Source organism: Thamnophis sirtalis, unplaced genomic scaffold (genome assembly GCF_051295495.1).
Source record: "Thamnophis sirtalis isolate CommonGarterSnake01/CBP01778 unplaced genomic scaffold, rThaSir2_p1.2 scaffold_6, whole genome shotgun sequence".
Lineage (NCBI taxonomy): Eukaryota > Metazoa > Chordata > Lepidosauria > Squamata > Natricidae > Thamnophis > Thamnophis sirtalis.
The window spans coordinates 131,195,594-131,217,768 of NW_028261386.1; the positions used below are offsets into that span (position 1 = coordinate 131,195,594).

Below are 22,175 nucleotides of genomic sequence, written 5' to 3' on the forward strand. Positions count from 1 at the left end.
AACATCTTTGCAGATTGTAAGATCTGATAACTGTGCAAGAAGCAGCAATTGAGATAAATTTAAAGCATATCAAAATATGGACTTAGTACTATTATTAACATAAGGGTTTTTATTCTTGTTTTTTTTTGGGAGTTTTGATGGTCTCTCAAATTTCATTCAAGCCAATCTTTTATTGTTATGAATTAGCTCATTCATTTTACTTGAGAAAAACGTCAACCACTATCTATTTGATTAACTATTCAGCACGTTTAGTTGTATATATTCTGCACACTAATGAGGTACAGGCAGCCCTTGCTGCCTGTTGAACAATTATTCAAAGTTATAAGGGAACTGAAAAAGTACTCTTAGCCCAATCCTCGCAGTTATGACTGTCGCAACGTCCCTACAGTCTTGTGATCAATGTTGTGTGCTTCAGTCAGCTTCTGACAAGCAGAGTCAATAGAGAAGCGGGCAATAAAATCACAAGTCGTGGTCACTTACAGTGAAATATGCCACTATTGAACAGGTGTGAATATTATGTGTTTGTATGACTGCTCTTTAGAAGGCCAGATCCTGAAGATGAAACTCAAATACTTTGACTACCTAATGAGAAGGAAGGACTCACTGGAGAAGAGCCTCATGCTGGGAAAGATTGAGGGCAAAAGAAGAAGGGGACGACAGAGAATGAGGTGGCTGGATGGAGTCACTGAAGTAATAGGTGTGAGCTTAAATGGATTCCAGAGGATGGTAGAGGACAGGAAGGCCTGGAGGAACATTGTCCATGGAGTCGCGATGGATCAGACACGACTTTGCAACTAACATAAAAGTTAACGAAATAACTAACTAATACTTCAAAGAGAAAGATTGTAGCACCAATAACTCTTTATGTGAAACTGGGAGGAAAGATCTTTGTACGACAGGCACCACCACAGAATTTGCTTTCCCTGTTAAAAAATGCATTCTGCCAAAAACATACAACGTGCCTCCAGGAATCCTTGTTATCCAGGAATCATTGTTACGTGTTGTATAGAGCAGTGGTCCCCAACCTTTTTATCGCCGCGGACCAGTCAGCCTTTGATAATTTTACCGTGGCCCGCTGAGCGCGTGCAGGGGTGGGGGGGCATTGTTCGCGATGGCCCAGGAGCCTTTGTGCTGCAGCGATCATGTCCCCCAGCCGCTGCAGCGATCATGTCCCCCGGCCGCTGCAGCGATCATGTCCCCCGGCCGCTGCAGCGATCATGGCCCCCGGCCGCTGTGCGGCCCGGTGCCAGGTACTCTACGGCCCGGCACCGGTCCGTGGACCGGGGGTTGGGGACCACTGGTATAGAGAAAGCTGTGCAGCTAATGATTTGTAATACTGGAGATAGCATAATTGTACAAACATTTGCTAATGAAATCCAATTCTCATTTAAGGGAAGGTCATTTAGCTTTCAATACGCGGCATATACAAAAAATATGCAGTGAAGATGACATACTTGTCTGTTAGGAACTGCTTGATTCTCACAGTGTTTTGTTGAAGGGAGAATATAAATGAAACATTCTAAATGTGTGGAATGCTGTGAAAATAGTGTAAGATCATGATTTACCCTATGGGTCCTACATTAGAAGGCAGTTTCTTTCCAGTTCTTTCTGCCTGACACCATTTGAGTGGGTCAAATCTGTCAGCAGAACTGAATCGGGAAGGGGTGTGTGTGTCCTTTTTCTTTCCTGGGGGTTGTTAATCCTCCAGGCAGAAAATGGATTGGGAAGTCACTGCTTGCCTCAGGAAAAAAAAGAAATGGGGAATTGTGTTATCACTTGTGCAATACTGGATTCTGAACCATAATAGCAATAGCAATAGCAGTTAGACTTATATACCGCTTCATAGGGCTTTCAGCCCTCTCTAAGCGGTTTACAGAGTCAGCATATCGCCCCCAACAACAATCCGGGTCCTCATTTTACCCACCTCGGAAGGATGGAAGGCTGAGTCAACCCTGAGCCGGTGAGATTTGAACAGCCGAACTGCAGACAGCTGAAGTAGCCTGCAGTGCTGCATTTAACCACTGCGCCACCTCGGAAGTGTTCCTGTATAAAATTGCTTTCTATTAAAATCTATGGAGGCTACATTATTAAACTATTTCCCATGGGCTGTTGAAATTATTTTGGCGTGATGCTCAATGTAAATTTTGCTTAAACTCTGCTCATCTTTTTATTTATACCTTTTTATTTCAAATACTGATTCAGATGAATGTTATTGCCCTTTCTGCATGAACATTCTTTTGATTTCAGAATTCACTTCTAGGAAGATATAACATATCTGTTTATTCCGAAGAAATGTACAGCTGGTGAGGAGTTCAGTAAAATACAAGTGGTTTATTAAATTTGTTGGATACTACCTTGGTTCAATTGCTTTCTCAGAAACTTTCTCAGTTTTGAGATTAGTGCTCAGTTTATTGCAAGTTCTCATTTTTTAACAGTTGCTGGAGATTATGATCCTGATAACCAAGAAAAATAGCGAATGATCATAATTCCAAACTTAACCAGTGACAGCAATGACATTGTTCTTATTTCTTGAAAAAAAACCAGCAGTGCAATATACACTTTCTCAGCATAGCAGGGATAAAGTATGAAAAATGGACAGAAGTTACATTTAGCATAATAGATTGTAGTAAATATTGGTGAAGAAGATTCATATTAGATCAAAACAAAAACCCATTTTAATCCATCCCTATTCTTATTTAGTTGTCTAGCATATTTTAGGGAATACACATATTTTTAAAGATCTTTACGACCTTTAAACAGTTTTGTATTCTGACATTTATTGCATTTTGATTGTAAACTGCCCAGTGGCACTTGTTGAAAGTGATTGTGTTGAAAGACAAGTATAAACAGAACAAACAGACATACCTCTAAGTATGAAAGCTTAAGAAACTCTCATGGTAGCTTTTGATCTACAATGAGGATAATTGTTTTGAGTGAAAACCACCATTTTCTGCTTCAGGCAAATATTGCTAGTGGCGGTACAAAACCTAGTAGGTTTGGATTCACCCAGGATCCTTGTCCATAAGGCCCAGGATGGAGTTGTACCAATTATCTAGAATCAGGAAAACCAGGCTAATTTTTAAAAAGCCAGTGAGAAATACGTTGCTATGTTTGACTTCAAAGGCAGCAACATTCCTTTTCATTACGCACACAAATGGTTTTCATTAAATGAGATTTCTTATCCTGCAATTTTGGTTCCCACCTCTACTTTCAGGAAGGTTTATGTGATGGGCTTCTTGTTCTGACCATTCTCTAATCTCCCTCGACTTAGCTGGGCTTCATTTAACCACTTTCACCTTAAAAAAAAAAATTGTTGACAGGAAAGAGAGATAAGAGAAGCAAGCTTAGCTGGAGGTCTGGAGCGACAGGGCTGCTCACAGCAGGCTGTGTATAAAACTAATACTGTAGGCTTCCCAAGCATTCCCATCTGCATTCTCAAGAGGATTGTTTTTTCTTGACAAACAACAGAAATCTACGGGGACTTCCTGCCTGAAATATAAAAGGCTGCAAACCACTTTTGAGTCTTTTCCAGACTCTAATTATGTACTTGGTATAATGCCTTTTCGTTTTCCTGCATATTCAAAATATTTAAATCCTTTTTACTGGAATCATGTTTTAAAAGACGTTGTAGACGGGAATAAATTCTAAACAGTCAAAGAGCATAAAACAAAAATGGGAAAATAATATTAGTTTTCCCAATCAAAATGATTTGAACGTGTAATCCTTTGAAAGTTAGTTTTATACAGAAGAGAATCTGCATGAATGCTGTTGAATTTTGTAATTGTTGTATATTATATTGATTTTTTTTTAAATCCAGTGTTCAATTACTGGGAAAAATAATGTAAGGCACAATGATGTTTACAAATTCTGTGCCCTGGCTTAAATTAATTTTAACTCAGTGATGTGTCCTGTTTTTCTGAAACAGCAAAGCTAAAAACTTTTCCTTTTGACTGGAATCAAATGCAGACCTTTCATAATTTAAAAATACACATTGATCTTCAAGGATTAGAAAATAATCAAAAGGATATATTGAAGAGAAATGTCAAGAAAATATATTGAGGATAATTATTATTGTGGTGCCACCTGAATAATGATTATTGTGGTGTTACCCGAGCTTCTTTTTTCATAGCAAATTTTTGTTGGCTGCAGCTGCAGTTAGAAAAGTTATTTCTAAAATGTGGAGTTTCCATTTAGAGCAGGTAACTCAAAAATACTGAAGCAAGAACTTTTGACAGCCTAAGAATATGTTGAGATAAAGTGGTTGATATATTACTTCTGTCAAAGTAGTGCAGACATGGTGGAATTAGTGCCATGGAACAAGTGAGAAAGACAGAAATAGCCACAATCTAAATCTATGGGCATCCCTGTCTTCTCCTTTATTTGTCAATCTCTCACAATAGAAGCTGATTCACTTTTCATATCTCAAATTCACATCTCATCTCGGAACTTCTCTAGCCAATGCATTTCTTTAAGGCAGGTTGCATAATAAATCTCTGGTTTTCAGAAAGATCTGTGGCCCATGTGAATTTATTCAGGGTGGTAATGCTTTGCAGCCCTCTTTTTTTACATTTCCAGAGCCACTAATTCCCACACTGTCTTTAATATTCGAATCTTACAAAAGGAGTCCAGATCATACATTTTCCTTTGGAAGTTTAACAGCAGTATAAAAGAACAAAATGTCACATGCAAACGAAGAATCTGCTACTGCTCTGTAAGAATCTTAGAAGGCAAATTAGGCTGAGAGATCAGATCACAGAGACTTTGTAGGTAAGTGGGGATTTGAATGTAGATTTTCCTATTCCTAATCCAACACATTAATTGCTCTACCCGATGGAACATTGGGAATGTTGCACTTAATTTGTCAGTTGTAAAATGACTGCTCTCCAGTTCTTTAACTGGACAAGAGGGCGTGTGGAAAACAATCATGCTACTTCTGGAGTTAGACCAAGGAACAGGCTCTCAAATCAAAAAGCACGGAGAGGGTATGGGTAGGGACGGATCAGGGAAAACGGGGAAAGCATGGTAAAAAGCTCTCCCGTTCTGTAAACTTTCCTGATTTTTACTTCCGATTCTGTTGCACATGTTTACGCTTACAGCTTCTCTCTCTGGGATTTGCATTAAAATAAAATAAACAAATAAACTAAAAAGCAAACATTGAAAGAAGACCAACACGTTTCAAATTCTAGCTAGAAGGGATTGCAACTATTAATGACTGCTTACTGATTTTACCATGATAATATAATCCTGTTAAGGGCTTGTATATTCTGACTTGAAGATGTGATTGACACCAGGCTGGGAATGTGGGAACTCTCAAGTTTTCCTCATTTGTGGGATAGCTGAGTCCAATAAAAACATTTCTTGGCCAGTAGGAAGCCTCCATTTGTTAGAGGAGGGTGGAAGAAGATGCCAGGGGCCTCCATTTCTTATCGGCTATTTATGAAAATCATAACCTGAATGTGAAATATCTTTTGTTCTCTTTTGTACCACAATCAGACGTTTTTTTAATTGAAATTTAAAAAAAAAAGCTTTTACAAATGTTTACCTCCCTTCCCGAACCCCCCCCCCCCAACTTCCCAGAACCAATACAGGGTATAAATCTTTAACAAAGATGTTCTAAAATAAACTTAAAGAAAGTTAGTATCATCTTTCATTTGAGCTTTAACTCCTCTTTTGTTAGGCTAACTCTAAACAGATTATATCGTTCCTCGCTTTTTCAGTCATAGACTATCTGGAATTTCTTAGTCCCATATTTATTTTGAATATAATCAATCCATCTTCTCCACTCCAGTTTATATTTCTCATTGGAATGGTCCTTAAGATATGCTGATATTTTAGCCATCTCTGCTAAGTTTGTTACTTTTAATGTCCATTCTTGAATAGTAGGCAAATCTTCCTTCTTCCAGTATTGCGCCACCAACAGTCTTGCTGCCGTTATTAAGTACAGAATCAAGTTAGTCTCTATAACAGTACAATTAGTAGTTATACATAACAGGAATAACTGAGGGAATTACACATGGTTTTTGTGGGATTATATGGAGCTGCACCAATTCATAAAACTGCTAAATTAGACAAGTGTCCTTATTGAAAGCGCATTAATTATAGGCTATCACTCCAAATAGCCAAACATCCCAATGTCAGAACAAGTTCCAAATAGTTCACTGGCTTTGCTAGGAACACCATGGCCAACAAATAATTTGGCAAATGAAAGCTAAAAAAAGGGGGGGGGGGAAGGACAACCAAATATAGATGCATGGGAGATTATGACATGTTCACAGAAGAGCAAAACTGTGAGCATCCATCAGCTTGGGGCTAGGCAGTTCTAGTTGAAGAGAATCATCTGCAAAAATGGTACAATTCCTTTTAAAATGATTATTTTTGAGAAACATACGTCGTTTTAGCAGACTAACTATTCATAGCCATTCTTACTCTGAAATAAGTCTTGCTGTGATACTATAGATGCACAATCTTGTTTAAAAATATAATTCCCTGTGTGAGACTTTTTAAACTTTTGGTCGTTAACTTTTTGTTATCTATTGGGCACTTAATACCCAGCTTTGCATAAGAAAAAAAAAGAAGGCAGCAGAGAATGTTTTGAGGTTATATTAGTATTATCCAGACCAAAACCTGAAGGGATTGTAAATTGTTATTTTCTAAATCAAGATTTTATAAGGCACACAACTTGTTTATATCCAGTAAATCCATGCTCAGCTTGCTGTATCAAACCTATTGCTGTAGCACACTCTCACAATATACAACTCATCATAATAATATATAAGAACAATGTTAACACATTCATCTTTTTACTATAACCTTTGTTCAAGTGCTCTAAAAGTCAATCCAAGGAGAGACCAAAAAACACACTCTAGTTCTTTCAAAAAAGCTTTTTTAACTTCTTAGATAAACCTGATTGGCAAGGTACTAGGGGAAGTCCAAAGTCCTTGTCATGAATACTGCTCTGATTGTTAAGTATTTCTGATTTTAAAAAGCCTTCATCCAAAGAAACACCCTTCTAATTCTGCTGTGACAACCACAGCCTTTTCTGGCACATATAGTAGAAGATATTTTAGCAATAGCAATAGCAATAGCAGTTAGACTTATATGCTGCTTCATAGGGCTTTCAGTCCTCTCTAAGCGGTTTACAGAGTCAGCATATTGCCCCCAACAACAATCCGGGTCCTCATTTCACCCACCTCGGAAGGAGGGAAGGCTGAGTCAACCTTGAGCCGGTGAGATTTGAACCGCTGAACTACTGATAGCAGTCAGCTGAAGTGGCCTGCAGTACTGCACCCTAACCACTGCGCCACTTCGGCTCTCAATTTTAAAACGCTTAGACTTCTGAAGCAAGTCTATTCATTTAGACCAGTGTTTCTCAACCTTGGCAACTTGAAGATGTCCGGACTTCAACTCCCAGAATTCCCCAGCCAGCATTCGCTGGCTGGGGAATTCTGGGAGTTGAAGTCCGGACATCTTCAAGTTGCCAAGGTTGAGAAACACTGATTTAGACTATATAATAATTTATGTAGTTGACCGTATTACAATAGAGACTATTACAATTGACAAAACACAATATAATAATATTAGTTTGTAACATATGCCCAGGCCTAAAAATTAAATATTGATTCACACAAATCCAGCAACAATAGATCTGATCATGCTGTCACTATCAGCAGTGGCCATTCAAAGTGAAAAATTTCATTGCACCTGGAGTCTGCATTTACAGGTAGTCCTTGTTATAACAACCATTCATTTAGTAACTGTTTGAAGTTATGACAGTTCTGTAAAAAGTAACTTATGACCGGTCCTCCCACTTACGACCATTGCAGTATCTCTGTGGTGCCATGATCATGATTGCTTAGTAGCTATCATGCATTTATGATGATAGCAGCATCCCATAGTCATGCTTGGGATAGACACATGTTTATCATTCAGTTAAAATTAGGGAATAACAACAATAAGAAAAGCAAACAAAAACTCAAAAGGGAGGACTTGATGGACCACTAGGAATTTTTCTGCCATTAATTTTCAATGTTTCTATTTCTTTTCCTTTTAGCTTTATCTCCCTATTTTTTGTCATTCAGGTTTCTTCTTTCTACATTCATTTAATCTCCATATAGCCTCTATGGAAAAGCACACACATGTTGTTTGAATACATGTACATACTATAGTCCCAAATTTGCTATCCAAGACAAACAGGAACCCTAATTCTTCAAAGTAGATTTCTTAGTCTTGGCCCCGGGCTGGAGATTGAACAACTGGTTTCATGTGAAGGAGTGAGATTTCAAACATGACTTTGAAAAGCCATCTGACAGCAGGAGATCTACTGTTCAAAGAAAATGCAAGCTTTCCAATTCCAAACTCTTTGGATTTTCTCTAGTTCATTGCCTTCAGGCCCCAACCTTTTTTCGGTGTAACTATATATTAATGTTCTGGCTAGATATTTCTTCTACAAAATGATTTGCATCATGTATTGTAACATTTACATATGTTCTTCATAAAGGGTAGCATTTAGCAGGCAAAAATGGAGAATTCCATATAATGTCATTACTGCCAAGTACAAAAGTGCCTGGTGACATTAATAAAAGGAATACTAAGTCTCGGTTATTTTGCACTGAAGTGGAATTATAAATCACATAGATGAAGAATAAGTAAAAATATCTGGGAAAGCACAGCCAGTTTGCTAGTCTAGCATTTGATCCCCCCCCCCCCCCTGTGAAATAGATGTACACAAGATTCAAGAACAGTCTTATTTTAAAGAGGAACTGGCAAATCTTTTCTTTTCAAATGATGGATGAATGTCATTGAGACTGGTGCTCAAGGAATGATATTGCATTTAGTCAAAAAGTATTTTTATATCTTTATTAATTATATGCACTCTTTTCCCCACAACGTTTAAATCTTAGGCAGAAAACACTTTCCTGAATCAGAGCTACATTTTACAAACATACACCCCTCCTTTGAAAACGAAGGGGCAGAAGATTCTATTGTAGGAGGATAGGGGAGAAGATGTTAAGCTTGGGAAAAGCAGGTTTGGGTTGGTGATTAACATAAAACAGATGTTTTAAGCTTCGTGGACACCTTTTAAATTAAATAACATTTAATTTACATTTTTGTCATTTGTCATGAAGTGTCATTGAGGTGATTGTTGTGGGCCTAATCTCTAGGCCACAGACTACACATTGTTCGCTCCTTAAATTAAGACTAAATGTCTCACTAACGTTCTTCCAAAGAGAAACAATCAGGTCAGAGAATTTGAATTTATTCTGTTAGGTAAAGTCCGAAGGAAGAATTGATGAATGTTCAATGATGATAAAAGTAAGTCATAGCAAAAAAAATTGGAATTAATGCTGATTTCTTCAAGCAGATTGTAGATAACATTAGTTAGGGTCTTGGTTTCAACAATGCAAGAAAATTCACAGCTCCTTACTTGGTTTTGGGCTAGGATGAAAAAAATTCAGACTTAGATACTGAAGCTCACAGTATAGATTTGGGCCTATCAATCATTCTTTCACATGCCAAACCAACACACAGAATTCTTATAGGGGACACACACACACACACAAACCACACACACAGAGAGACACAAACACACACAAATAGATGTAAATAGAAATAAATGTGAACATAGGAATATTAAAAAATAATTTGTATATTTATTGACCAAACAAAAATACATATGTGCTATTATCTGGAATAAACACAATTCTCAATTTTAAGAATAATTGAATCTGGAAGATCCAGACAACTCTACTTGGACGACTGAGAATCTTTATTGAAAATTGTTGAATTTAGAGACTTAATACATCTGGAGGGCTAAATTACATCTAAATTAGGAAGGCTGATTTGAGGAAATAAAATTAGAGAATGTTCTCTATTGGGAGTGAGTAGTGAGTTGAATATTGTATGGAAAGAAAAAAGGAAGGGCCATAATGAAAAAAAATCAAGAATTTTTTCCTATTACGAATTAGATTTTAACTATCTTTTGAGTTGAAGGAAATTTAATGATGAAAGGTGATAAGAAATCCAACAACTGAAATGCTGACTGAGGACAATAAAGTTTTTAGGCCTGTATTAGACATAAGAAAAAGGGACTGTGAGAAAATTAATTTTCAAAGAATTTGGGATCTATAAGAAAACACCCCACCAAGCAATTTTTAATATAAACAGCGCCTTTAGAAAAAAAAAACATTAAATCTTGGAATATGATGTTGGCCACACATGCTGAAACATTTATGAGAACGTGACCCAAGATAATTTTGAAATAGTTGTTATTTTGGCATTCTTTGAAGAAAGATATTGTTTCTCACTCTTTTTGTGTTTTGTTTGCCTGAAAGTTGAGTAACAACGTACAAATAACATACCAGACTTCTTGTCTAATCTTAGCAACGTAGGTTTGTGATATTCTTACATATTTGAACTTGATTCAGGAAGATGACTAAATTGTTGAGCCTTTGTCTAAATTGCTCTCGTCTTAAACAAAATGCACAACGATCCAATGCACAAAAGGTGACAATAGTGGGAAGCATCCGGGTAGATATATACTCTCCAACAACACATGGACAAAAAAGGGACACACTTGTATCACAATGTTGAGTCACATCATACGTCGTATCTAAACTCTTTTCATCATCTACTTTAATTCCTTTAGACAATCTGTCTCCATTTTTCTTAAGCAAGAAATGATGATAAAGAGTTTCCTTGAAAGAAGACCAGAATAATAATTAATGTTTAATAGTCTATATTGCATTAGAGCCAACAGTATTTTATTTAAATTTTATCTCTTCTCTTTTTTATATTGGCTACTGGAAATACAAGATGTACTAGATTTGGCTCAGGAAGATTAAGTTTGTGTGGTTTACAACACACTTCCCCATTTGGTTTACCTTTTAAAACAACAACAACAACAACAAAAAAAAAGAAGTCAAAACTCTGTCTGGATTGTAAGGTAACATATCTTCTCTTTGTTCTACATGCAGATTGAGAATTATATCCAAGATAATATGAAAAAAGAAATGGTTGAGATTCAGCAGAATGCGGTTCAGAATCAGACAGCAGTGATGATTGAATTGGGCACAAACCTATTAAATCAAACAGCGGAACAGACCCGCAAATTAACAGATGTCGAAGCACATGTAAGTAACAAGAGCACTTATGTTTTGCCAGCTAGAGTAATATTTTTGCCCTGAAAAAGCATTTAATCTGCAGTTTCATGAGAAACGTTTGGCTAATACAAAGGAAAATGCTCAACCTTGGAAAAATAAAACTAATCAATTTGAGAAGACTGTAATTAAATAATCTTTCAAAAGGCATCTGTGAGGAAAATGATCACCTCTCTTCTTGTAGACATTCCAGCATTGGAAATATTAGACTGAGCATCTGGCTCAGAATAAACCATGTTTTTTTTTCTTCCCATATAATTTTATATACATATAGAATGTGTGTAATGCTATACTAATACTAGATTACTAAACTCAGTTCAAATGTTCTTTCCAAAATCACTCATTCCCTTGTTATGAGAGAACAGCCTCAACTGGGTTCATATGAGCATTCACTGAAATCTTTTGCCTTGATCTATTTGCAATTGAGTTGGAAATCAATGATTAATTGTTAATTTTAATCTAGTTTTTAAATTTTTATTGTTAATATTAATTGGGTTTGTTTTTGTATACTTTATCCAAAAGTACGGGGGGGGGGTACGATCTACCCCCAGAGATCCGGACCCTCCCCACTCTCACGGTCTTCCGAAAGTCTATTAAGACCTGGCTTTTCCAGCAGGCCTGGGGCTGTTGACCTCTTGAATGAGGTCCAGCCCCACTACGGTTGAGTGTGTGTTGTGTCTTTTTAACTTGCCTTGTCTTCTACTTTTTAAACTTTTTAGTGTTCTTTTAAATTGTTTTTATGTAAGCCGCCCGGAGTCCTTCGGGATTGGGCAGCATTTAAATTTATTAAACATTAACATTTATTTAATTTCGTTTTTAACTTTTGTAATATGTATTTTTTTTAATGTTGTTGAGTCCTTTGGGAGAAGGGCGGCATATAAATCTAATAAACAAACAAACAAACAGACAGACAGAGAAAAGAATCTTATGTGTACGTGCCTTAGAAAATTAGGGATTGTGCTTGATAGCTGCAGCATTAACAGTGGTTGGATTATGAGCAAAGAAACCTGGAAGTGAGCAAGGAGGATCTGACTTAATATCGAGCAATGTCTAATAAAGGCATTGTACATTACTGGAAAATATGACTGTATTCTACTCTTAACATCAGTGCGGCTTTTGAGATTTTAGCCCTGGAAATTGTCTCTTTACTTATAGAGCACTTTTGAAAATGTTTCTTTGAGTCTCATTTTTCTTAACATAAAAAGGAACTGAAACCGAAGAGACACTGACTGGAACCCAAATCCAAATGCAGATTTTTATTTTTTAAAAAAATCTGCTACAGCCCCTCAAACAATGCAGAAGCAAATCGTAGAGGGGCGCAAATTATGTGCTTTTATGTAAGACATAGTATGTGAGGAAATTGGGTAAGCATTAGTATTTCAACAGTTATGATTTAGCTGAAGAATAAATGAAAAGAGTAAACTTGAGTGGGAGAAAGGTTAGGGGATAACAGGAAGTGCCAAGGAAAAATAAATGGTCACATTTTTTCAAGTTGATGTCCAAGTCCCAAATCAATTGTGGTTCCTTAAAATTCCCATTCTCAAACTCGTTCTTTCTCTCTCTCTTTGTATCCCTTCATTAGAGATCACAAGTCAAATTTCATCCAGAACTGTGGTTATTATGGAATAACCACAAATGATTGCATTTACAGAACAAACAATATAGAATTCTTGAAATAATAAATTCATTTGAAACTTCTTACATACCTCACGATAAATGAAAAATGTTCGCGAAGTATTAGTATCCAGCTACAACTGTTTCTGAAACATTTATCTTGAACAGGGAACCAAACTGTTTTGCTGACTGTTTTAAAAGAGCAAAATTTTTGAATGCTTTGGAAATTTTTGTATAATTTACAAAGCATAGAACACAAAGCATTCGAAACATGATGTAAAAGGAAAGGGAAATTAAAATACAGATGGTTCAAATGTTTATAGGTTCTTTTACAGACCAATTTCTCCAGAAAACAGAAGATTCCCATTAACTAAATCAATTTTGAACATGATTTAATAAACATAGTAAGTTGGTTAACTAAGCAGGAGTCTTCAAACCTGTTTATTAAAAAAATAAAATTCTCAGAATCTCAGTTCAAAAGGCAAAACTGTAGTGATAAATATTGGCTGCATTACAGTGATTTTATAAGTTACTTCAATATCCTTCTGACATGACCAACTTGAAAGATGGTTCAGAAACTCCCATAAATAAAGACCAATTTTTATAGTGTTTCATTAGTTGTCTGTTTCCTTCTAAGGATAATGTAAGCTATTGATTCTTGCTAAAATGGCCTGGGCCACAAATAGTTGAAAAATTACTTCCTCCAGTATCTTGGCCTTCTTAAAAAAAAGAAAAAAGAAAAAAAAAAGAACCTCTATATCAGTCTCCTTATCCTTTAAGATCTGAAATGCACAGGTACAGTATAGGAGATACGTACCTTGTTCAATAGTAGTAACTGTGAGAGGGATCTTGGAGTCCTAGTGGACAACCATTTAAATAGGAGCCAGCCGTGTGCAGCAGCTGCCAAAAAAGCCAACACAGTTCTAGGCTGCATCAACAGAGGGAGAGAATCAAGATCACATGAAGTGTTAATACCACTTTATAAGGCCTTGGTAAGGCCACACTTGGAATACTGCATTCAGTTTTGGTCGCCACGATGTAGAAAAGATGTGGAGACTCTAGAAAGAGTGCAGAGAAGAGCAACAAAGAGGATTAGGGGAATGGAGGCTAAAACATATGAGGAACGGTTGCAGGAATTGGATATAGTTTAATAGAAAGAAGGACTAGGGGAGACATGATAGCAGTGTTCCAATATCTCAGGGGTTGCCACAAAGAAGAGGGTCAAACTATTCTCCAAGGCACCTGAAGGCAGAACAAGAAGCAATGGGTGGAAACTAATCAAGGAGAGAAGCAACTTAGAACTAAGGAGAAATTTCCTGACAGTTAGAACAATTAATCAGTGGAACAGAAGTTGCCTCCAGAAGTTGTGAATGCCCCAACACTGGAAGTCTTTAAGAAGATGTTGGACAGCCATTTGTCTGAAATGGTATAGGGTTTTCTCCCTAGGAAAGGGATTGGACTAGAAGACCTCCAAAGTCCCTTCCAACTCTGCTATTGTATTGTATTGTATTGTATTGTATTGTATTGTATCTCTTAGTGGAGTTTTTGCAAAGATGTTCTTTTTCTCATTGGAGAGAGTGTTTCACACGTTTATGAAATGCCCTCATGACTGCCAGATACTCTACTACCTATCAATTGAGGGCATTACATGATTTACTAATGTAAAACTACTACTAGTTTTACATAGTGAGTTTATTTTTTTTCTTTACATTTGTCTTATGCCACATAGCACCCGAAATCTGATATCAAAACAGACAATCCTAAGAATCTTTAAAATAAATAAATAAGTAAATCTTTGCCAACAATTTGGAAATACACTTAAGTGTGAAATCATGTCCTGAATGATTGTTCAACTTGAAGGATGTGAGTAATAAATTCATCCTGCCAACTGAAGCCAAATCTTGATGAATTAAAACTTTAAAAAAATACACAGTGAGAAACACAATAAGGACCTGCAGAACATGTAGCAGAATGGAACGGAAAACGAAGCTTCACATGACAGTTCTGTTTCCTCATTCTTAAAAACAGATGTCATTCCTGAGACTTAAAAAGGGGGTAAGAAGCAGTCATTGATGTAGCATATTAAAACCGAAACTATGGTGTCATTTTGGCAAAAAGGAACATGGATTCTCACTACATGCACCCATAAAACTTCTCTGTGATTATATAGAAAAAAGACATTCCCAATATTGTTTTTTTAAATAAAAATTTTAAAAAACAAACTTTTACAAATATTCACTTTTCTCCCCCCCCAACCGCCCCCCCCCCACTTCCCAGAACCAATACAAGGTATAAATCTTTAACAAAAACATTCTAAAATAAGCTTAAAAAGAAAAAAAGTTAATAACATCTTTCACTTGAGCTTTAACTCCTCCTTGCTAGGCTAGCTCTAAACAATTTATATCATTCCTGGTTTCTTTAGTCATAAGCTATCTGAAATTTCTTGGTCCTGTATTTATTTTGAGTATAATCAATCCATCTTTTCCACTCCAGTTTATATCTCTCGTTTGAATGGTCCTTAAGATATGCAGATATTTTAGCCATCTCAGCTAGGTTCCCAATATTGTTTTTAAATAATAAAGAGGAATGACTTGAACCATGAAATACTTGATGAAGTAGACAAGTTGAATTTCTACTGCTGATTCCCAATATTCCCTTTCTAAAATCTCATTTAAAGCATTTAAAATAAGAATTACTCTGCAAAGGATAGAGGTTTGACATTATCATCAGGATAGAACTGACCTTTTATTGACAGAACATTGCAAGCACAGCTGAGTTCAGCTACATCTGGGCAATTGCTTTATCTCAATCTATAATTTGGAATTCATCTTAATCACAGAAACAACTGAAAAGAAACTACAAAAGCATTCTGTTCTAGTCTACTAATTTGCAATCAACTCAGAAATGGTATTATTTCTGCAATACAATTATATGGCTCTGGTTGTTGCTTTTATATCCCACTGTTTTTCACCTTTCAATGTACGATATTATATGGAAGGGTTTCCATTCATTTTGTCACCCGTGAGGTAGACTGAAAAGTGTCCTAAATTAATTCATATCAGAATTAACTTACTGTTGCTTCTACATATGCTTTTGGTTGTGTATGAGACCCTTCCTAAAACAAAAGTTATTACAGGTGGAACATACTTTGGCTGCATAAAGTTCATGTAGCTTTATGACTGTCTAGCAACACACATCTCAGAAAGTGTTTATTTTCTGCTAATTTAGGTACTTTGGGATTACATGGTAATTATTTTTACAATATTGATAGTCATTTATTTCAAATGATCAGATATGCTTCATTTTTTCCCTCCTCCTCCAAATGTAGGTGTTAAATCAGACAACACGACTGGAGCTTCAACTGCTGGCCCATTCTATCTCAACTAACAAACTAGAAATGCAGATTTCAGATCAGACCAATGAGATAGGTAAACTGCAAGAAAAAAACAGGTAACCGTTTTTTTAATTGACTCATGAATATAGAAATTAATTTATCGTTTTCCTACAGGAAGTGTATAGTTATAATATCCTCTAACATTACTTTCGAAAAGAAAATGAAATAAAAACAAAACTGTATTTAGCTCAATGCATAATAGGCAAATACTAAAATAGATAATTTTTTTTTTTGTGTGTTCACTGAATTTCCATCAATGCCAAAACGTGAGGGATTTTTTATTACCAAGCCAACTATTTTGTGGAAAACAATTCACATGTCCCTAGGTTGGCTTAAACAATGTAACAGTAAGGATAAATGGATTTCAATTTATTTTACAACATATTTTCAGTTACAGATAATCCTTGATTTACAACCATTCAGAGCCCAGGGTAACAATGGCACTGAAAAAAGTGATTTATTGTTTTTCACACTTATGACTGTTGCAGCATTCCCATGGTCACATGATCAAAATTTGGGCACTGTGCCAGGGTCATGTGATCACCATTTGTAACCTTCCCAGCAGGCTTGTGACGAGCAAAGTCAATGGGGGAAGACAGATTCACTTAATGATTGCACAATTCACTTAACAACTGTGGCCAAAAAAAAAAAAAAAAAGGAAAATGGAGCAAAACTCACTTAACAAGTGCCTTGTTATTAACTGAAATTTTGGGCTCAGTTATGGTCGTAAGTCGAAGACTTCCTGTACTAGGAACACCCCCTCCCACGTTCTGTGAAATTAGTAGAGTGATTTCATTGTTAGTTTGGAAAACAATAATAGTAAAACATTCTTGAGTGAGATACTACCTTAACATGGTTGTGGAGCTTGCGTGTTCTGTGGAATTGAAGAACTATGTCGGACACGCATTCCTATTGGATAGATCTCTTCAAAGAAGACAAATGAAGAATGTCACTCCCAAGATGTTAAGATGCAATTTAGCAATAGCAATTAGACTTATATACCGCTTCATAGGGCTTTCAGCCCTCTGTAAGCGGTTTACAGAGTCAGCATATCGCCCCCACAGTCTGGGTCCTCATTTCACCCACCTCGGAAGGATGGAAGGCTGAGTCAACCTTGAGCCGGCGAGATTTGAACCGCCGAACTGCAGATAGCAGTCAGCTGAAGTGGCCTGCAGTACTGCACTCTACCCACTGCGCCACCTCGGCTCCTACAGAAACCTAAAAGAGATTGGCCATTGCCAGGTTTAACAGGACACCCCCCCCCCAAGACTTTGAATTCCTGAACATCTGGTGAAAAATGGGCTACAGGACTGACTGTCGGCTGAGCAACTAGGGCCAACTAGCTGCAGGGCTACGGAAGAAAAGGTGCTTACCTATCGTAAATATACAAAGATTGAAAACAAAAAAACCAAACCCTGATCTGTTGTTACAAATCAACAAGAAAAGGATGTCTGAAAAAAATATATGCACCAGTTCTGGAAAGAACAACATCCAGAGTCAGAAATAACAGGACAGAGGCTAGCAGATCAACGTCAATTTATGAAACAAAATATTCACAAAAGCAGAATTGGAAGAACTGCAAAGGTTTACCCGGGGCAAATAAAGCGAAGCCTTGCCAAAAGTAGCTCAGACTGTACAGGGGGAGTCAGCAGTAGAGGAAGCCAGCATATTGAATAGTTTTTATTTCCAAACTAGGCACCATTGCTTCTGCCTTCCCAGGAAGAACAAAGCTCTCTCACACACACACAAAAAAACATTGAAACAAGGACTAACCGAGCATCCGAAGAGCCCAAAAACAACAGAATAAAGTTGCCTACACCGAAGCTTGTTCCAAAGGAAGAGCTAGCACAAAACGCCAATACTGTAGTATCAAACATTAGTATTGGTATTGGTATTTTATTTTGTATGCCGCCTTTCTCCGGGAGGACTCAGGGCGGCGAACAATTCAAGGGGGGGAAAAAAGGGGAACATAAAAGACAAAATACAAATAATAAAAGTAGGCAACAGTCGCACAACCATACATGTCGAGAGGGGAGGGGAACTCATCACCCCCAGGCCTGCCGGCAAAGCCAGGTTTTGACGGCTTTTCGGAAGGCCTGGAGAGAGGTGAGGGTCCGAATCCCTGCGGGGAGTTCATTCCAGAGGGCCGGAGCCGCCACAGAGAAGGCCCTCCCCCGGGTGGTAGCCAGGTGGCATTGGCTGGTAGATGGCACCCGGAGGAGGCCAACCCTGTGAGATCTAATGGGTCTGTGGGAGGTAATTGGCAGCAGGCGGTCTCTCAAACAACAAACCAACTAAAGTACAGCGTGGTTGCAGTTGTAACGGAATACCTAGGATGCAAACCAACAAAGAATAGAAAAAAAATGGTGCATCACTAAAATGGAAGGTCAGACTGGAAAATAAGATTAGCATGTGATGATCAGATATAAGCAAGCTAGAACAGATGAAAGAAAAGAAGCTGAAGAACAAAATCCAAAAAATCTGATCAAGAAAAAAGGACTGAGGAAATAGCAAGCAGCAAATATCAGCAGATCTGAGGAATTGTAGACTATCGGCAGAATCTCCTATTTTAGATGAATTAGAAATTGAAGTTATCATGATGCCCTGTAGAAATAACATCAAGAGTCTGGATGAAGAAGATCGCTACAAATACCTGGGTATCCTTCAGCCTAACAACATCAAGTACAGTTAAGTCAATAAGATTTGTACTGAATATATCAAGTACAATTAAGTCAATAAGATTTGTACTGAATATATCAAGTACAGTTAAGTCAATAAGATTTGTACTGAATATATCAAGATGATCTTAAAGACCATAGTGTGTAGTGAAAATGCCATAAAGGCAATAAACACCTGGCAATTCCAGTCATTAGAATGGACTCAAGCTGCATAGAAGTCCTGAATAAAAAGATCAGAAAAATAATGACAATGAATCATGCCTTTCATCCACACAGTCAATTTACAAAGGAGCATAGATGATTGTGGAATGTTATAAGTACACTGGATGGTTAAAAAGAAAAAAAGGGCATTGGAAGAATATCTAAAGGACGGTGAAGAAGATGCAATGAAGTTAGTACACCATATGGCTTACTGAATGAAACATCATACCATCCAAAAACACCTGCTTTTATCTGAGGTCCTTAGGAAGGACTTGATAGGTGGACAAAAAGACCAAATCCAGTCTAAATATATGGTTGACTATGTGTCCAACCACCACCACCACCACAGCAATAATGTTTTTGGAGGTGTAAGATTTATTATATACTTTGTGAATAGTGAGTAGTGAAAGTCATAATAGTGAATAGTGAAAGTCATAACTGCAAAGGAGTTGCCTCCGGAGACCAAATAGCTCCATCTCTTTTTCATGCCTTCCTTTACAGTTGCCTTTCTTGATTTTAGATCCCTCGATGTTGAACAACAATACCAGATTCTCAATCGCAAGACCAGAGGGCAACAATAATGAGAGTTTAGTCTAAAAGTAACTAAGAATTTAATGTTGAGTTTTCCCACTACGGTCTTTGAGAGAGCCATCTGGTATAGCGGTGAAGGCATCAAGCTAGGAACCAGGTGGTTTCTTACGAGGTCTAGCCCTGCCTTTGGCCCGAAGCCAGCTGGGTGACCGTGATCATTCTCTTTGAGCTCTAGGAAGCAGGCAATGTTTGTATCCCCCCTTCCCTTTTTGAGCTGTGAGCCGCCCTGAGTCCCCTCAGGGAAAAGGGTGGCATACAAATGAAATAAAACTCAAACTCAAACTCAAAAGCAAATAGAACCACTCATGGAGAGTCTCAACAGGAATTTTACGTCCATGGTGGGCATAGTCCAGTATGTTACAAGAATCTAGTTAGACTGACTGCATTCCATTGCAAATAGCAAGATAAGGCTTCAGGGATTCTGTGCCACTTCCTGCAGTACAATGACTCCAAACTTCAGCCCCTCTTAACACTTCCCTGCAGCCTAGCTGGAGATTCTACCACACTTGCCAAGACAACTGCAGGGAGTACTCCAGGCAGTCACCGGGGGTTAGTACTGACTCTAACGCCCTAAAAACAAACCATCAGCTATGAACTCCTATCCAAATTCGATGGAGTTTAACCAACTAGGGATGTGAAATCCTTCCTCCCATTTATCTTTCTTCCAGATATAGCGTTCATGTTAATATGTAACCTTCCAGAATCACAATTTTTAAACCACTCATTATAGAAATGAAACCGATCTTGGGGATTGCTTCTTTTAAAATCCAGTACAAAGGAGACATATTAATTTTTGCCTCTATAAATATTTCGTGTACCGCGTCGAATGATTTGGAATCTGTTGTTTATTTACTCAAAATTATTTGAATGGCAGCTAGCTAACAGAACTATTAACATTTCTGGCTGAGCTGGGATCACATTAGACCAGCTGGAGAAGTTCAGGGAATTGTGACCTTCACTTATTCCATGAAGCTTGTGTGTGACCTGCTGTTGGCTGGTTCTGCAGTTGGCTAGATTCATGTGTGGAGAAGCCAACCTTACTGTTTGTTAAATTGGACAGCAAGCACATTCGTTCAGCTGCAGAGTTCTTGCCTTTATAGCGAGTTGTTGACATCTTGGTGGAAAGATAATGGAGATCAACAAGCTGCTTTCCAAAATTAAAAACAATAGAGGTTTATAGTTAAGAATAGCATAAGGTAGGCCTGAACTTATAATGAGCCCAACTGTTATTCGGTAGGAATTCAGATACATAAAGAACTTCTCACTTCTGGTAAACATTAACACGGAGGGGGAAAGGCATGTTTTCACATTTGATATATTTGTGTCTGCTCTTGCTAAGCTTGTTTTATGTCAGCAAACAAGATTTGCTCCTGGAGGAGCAAAAACCAACATGGGTTCATTATTCTTATGCCATTTAACGGGATAAGGGAAGGAATAGATTTGGATCACAACAAATGTAATTTACTATTAACAAGTCACAAATATTTGTAGAACAAGAATATTTTGGAACAGACACTATAAAATCTATTTCCACACTTACTGGGGTAGGGGTGGGTTTCAACCGGTTCGCGGCGGTCCCTGCGAACCAGTTGGTCGGCGAACCCGGAAGTAACTTCCGGGAACGGCAAAGGGCCCACCCGCGCGCCCTACCCAGTTTTGACAAGTTCTGCGCTTCCACGCATGCGCAGGACGCATACAGCACCTGCGTGATCCTCCAGGAGCAGCTGGAGCATCGCACAGATGCTAGTACGCACACGTGCACCACGCGCGCGCCGCCAGCCCCGTTTTAACCGAACCGGTTGGAACGGGGCGAGAAACCTACCCCTGTACTGGGGCAAGAGCAAAATAATAACTACATAGCTAACTCAGAACTTGAATTATTGCAAAGGTGGCACTAACTTGTGCACTGGGACCAGAAGGCTTGAATACCATAACAGTTGGATATTATGAGAGCAATTGTGTAGGTAGTGTTCTAGGTAGATAGGGATAACCATTGGCACAGGATCTTTAGGGTAGGCATATTTTTGGCAACCAAGGCTATATTAGGCAGGGCAGTGAAGGCTTATATCATATAACTGGGCATGGCTCAGATTGTAGCATGATGCAGCTGTTGGATGTTGGTGGAAAGTTTTAAATTGCATTGGATTGTGTTCAATCTAGCACCTTAAAAATCAATCTGAATCATGCTGATTCAAAGTGTTCTGTAAATTGCAGAGAGGGAGGGAGGGAGAGAGAGATCAGCATGGCATGTGGTCTCTCCTGTTGACTATTTTAGAGGCATCCATAATGCTAAAACAGAGGTCCCAGGTCATTGAAAATATTCTTAATAGGTATCAATATTGACCCAAGCTCAACTGTAGTTATCTGGAAGTGACGTATACCGTACAGAGGTATGTACATATAACAGTTCTAAAGTTGCAGAACTTAAAGAGATCATTTTGGCCACTTCATTTTGCAGTACTATATTCAATAGATTTGTACAATCAGTACTCTAAAACAGTGGTTCTCAACCTTTCCTTCACCACGGACCTCCTTTAATTA

The 22,175-nt window shown here is 37.7% G+C and overlaps 2 protein-coding genes across 3 annotated transcripts in view; one reads left to right on the forward strand and one right to left on the reverse strand.

Annotated features, from left to right (window-relative positions):
- Window positions 1-22,175, reverse strand: part of MCPH1 (microcephalin 1) — a 123,567-nt gene that overhangs the window by 56,167 nt on the left and 45,225 nt on the right. The gene's annotated exons all lie outside the window — the stretch shown is intronic.
- ANGPT2 (angiopoietin 2) overlaps window positions 1-22,175 on the forward strand; it is a 51,951-nt gene that overhangs the window by 13,731 nt on the left and 16,045 nt on the right. The window contains exons 2-3 of the mRNA XM_087718981.1: window positions 10,974-11,129; window positions 16,099-16,220. Coding sequence (XP_087575107.1) covers window positions 10,974-11,129; window positions 16,099-16,220 — 278 coding nt within the window. The remainder of the gene's footprint in view (window positions 1-10,973; window positions 11,130-16,098; window positions 16,221-22,175) is intronic.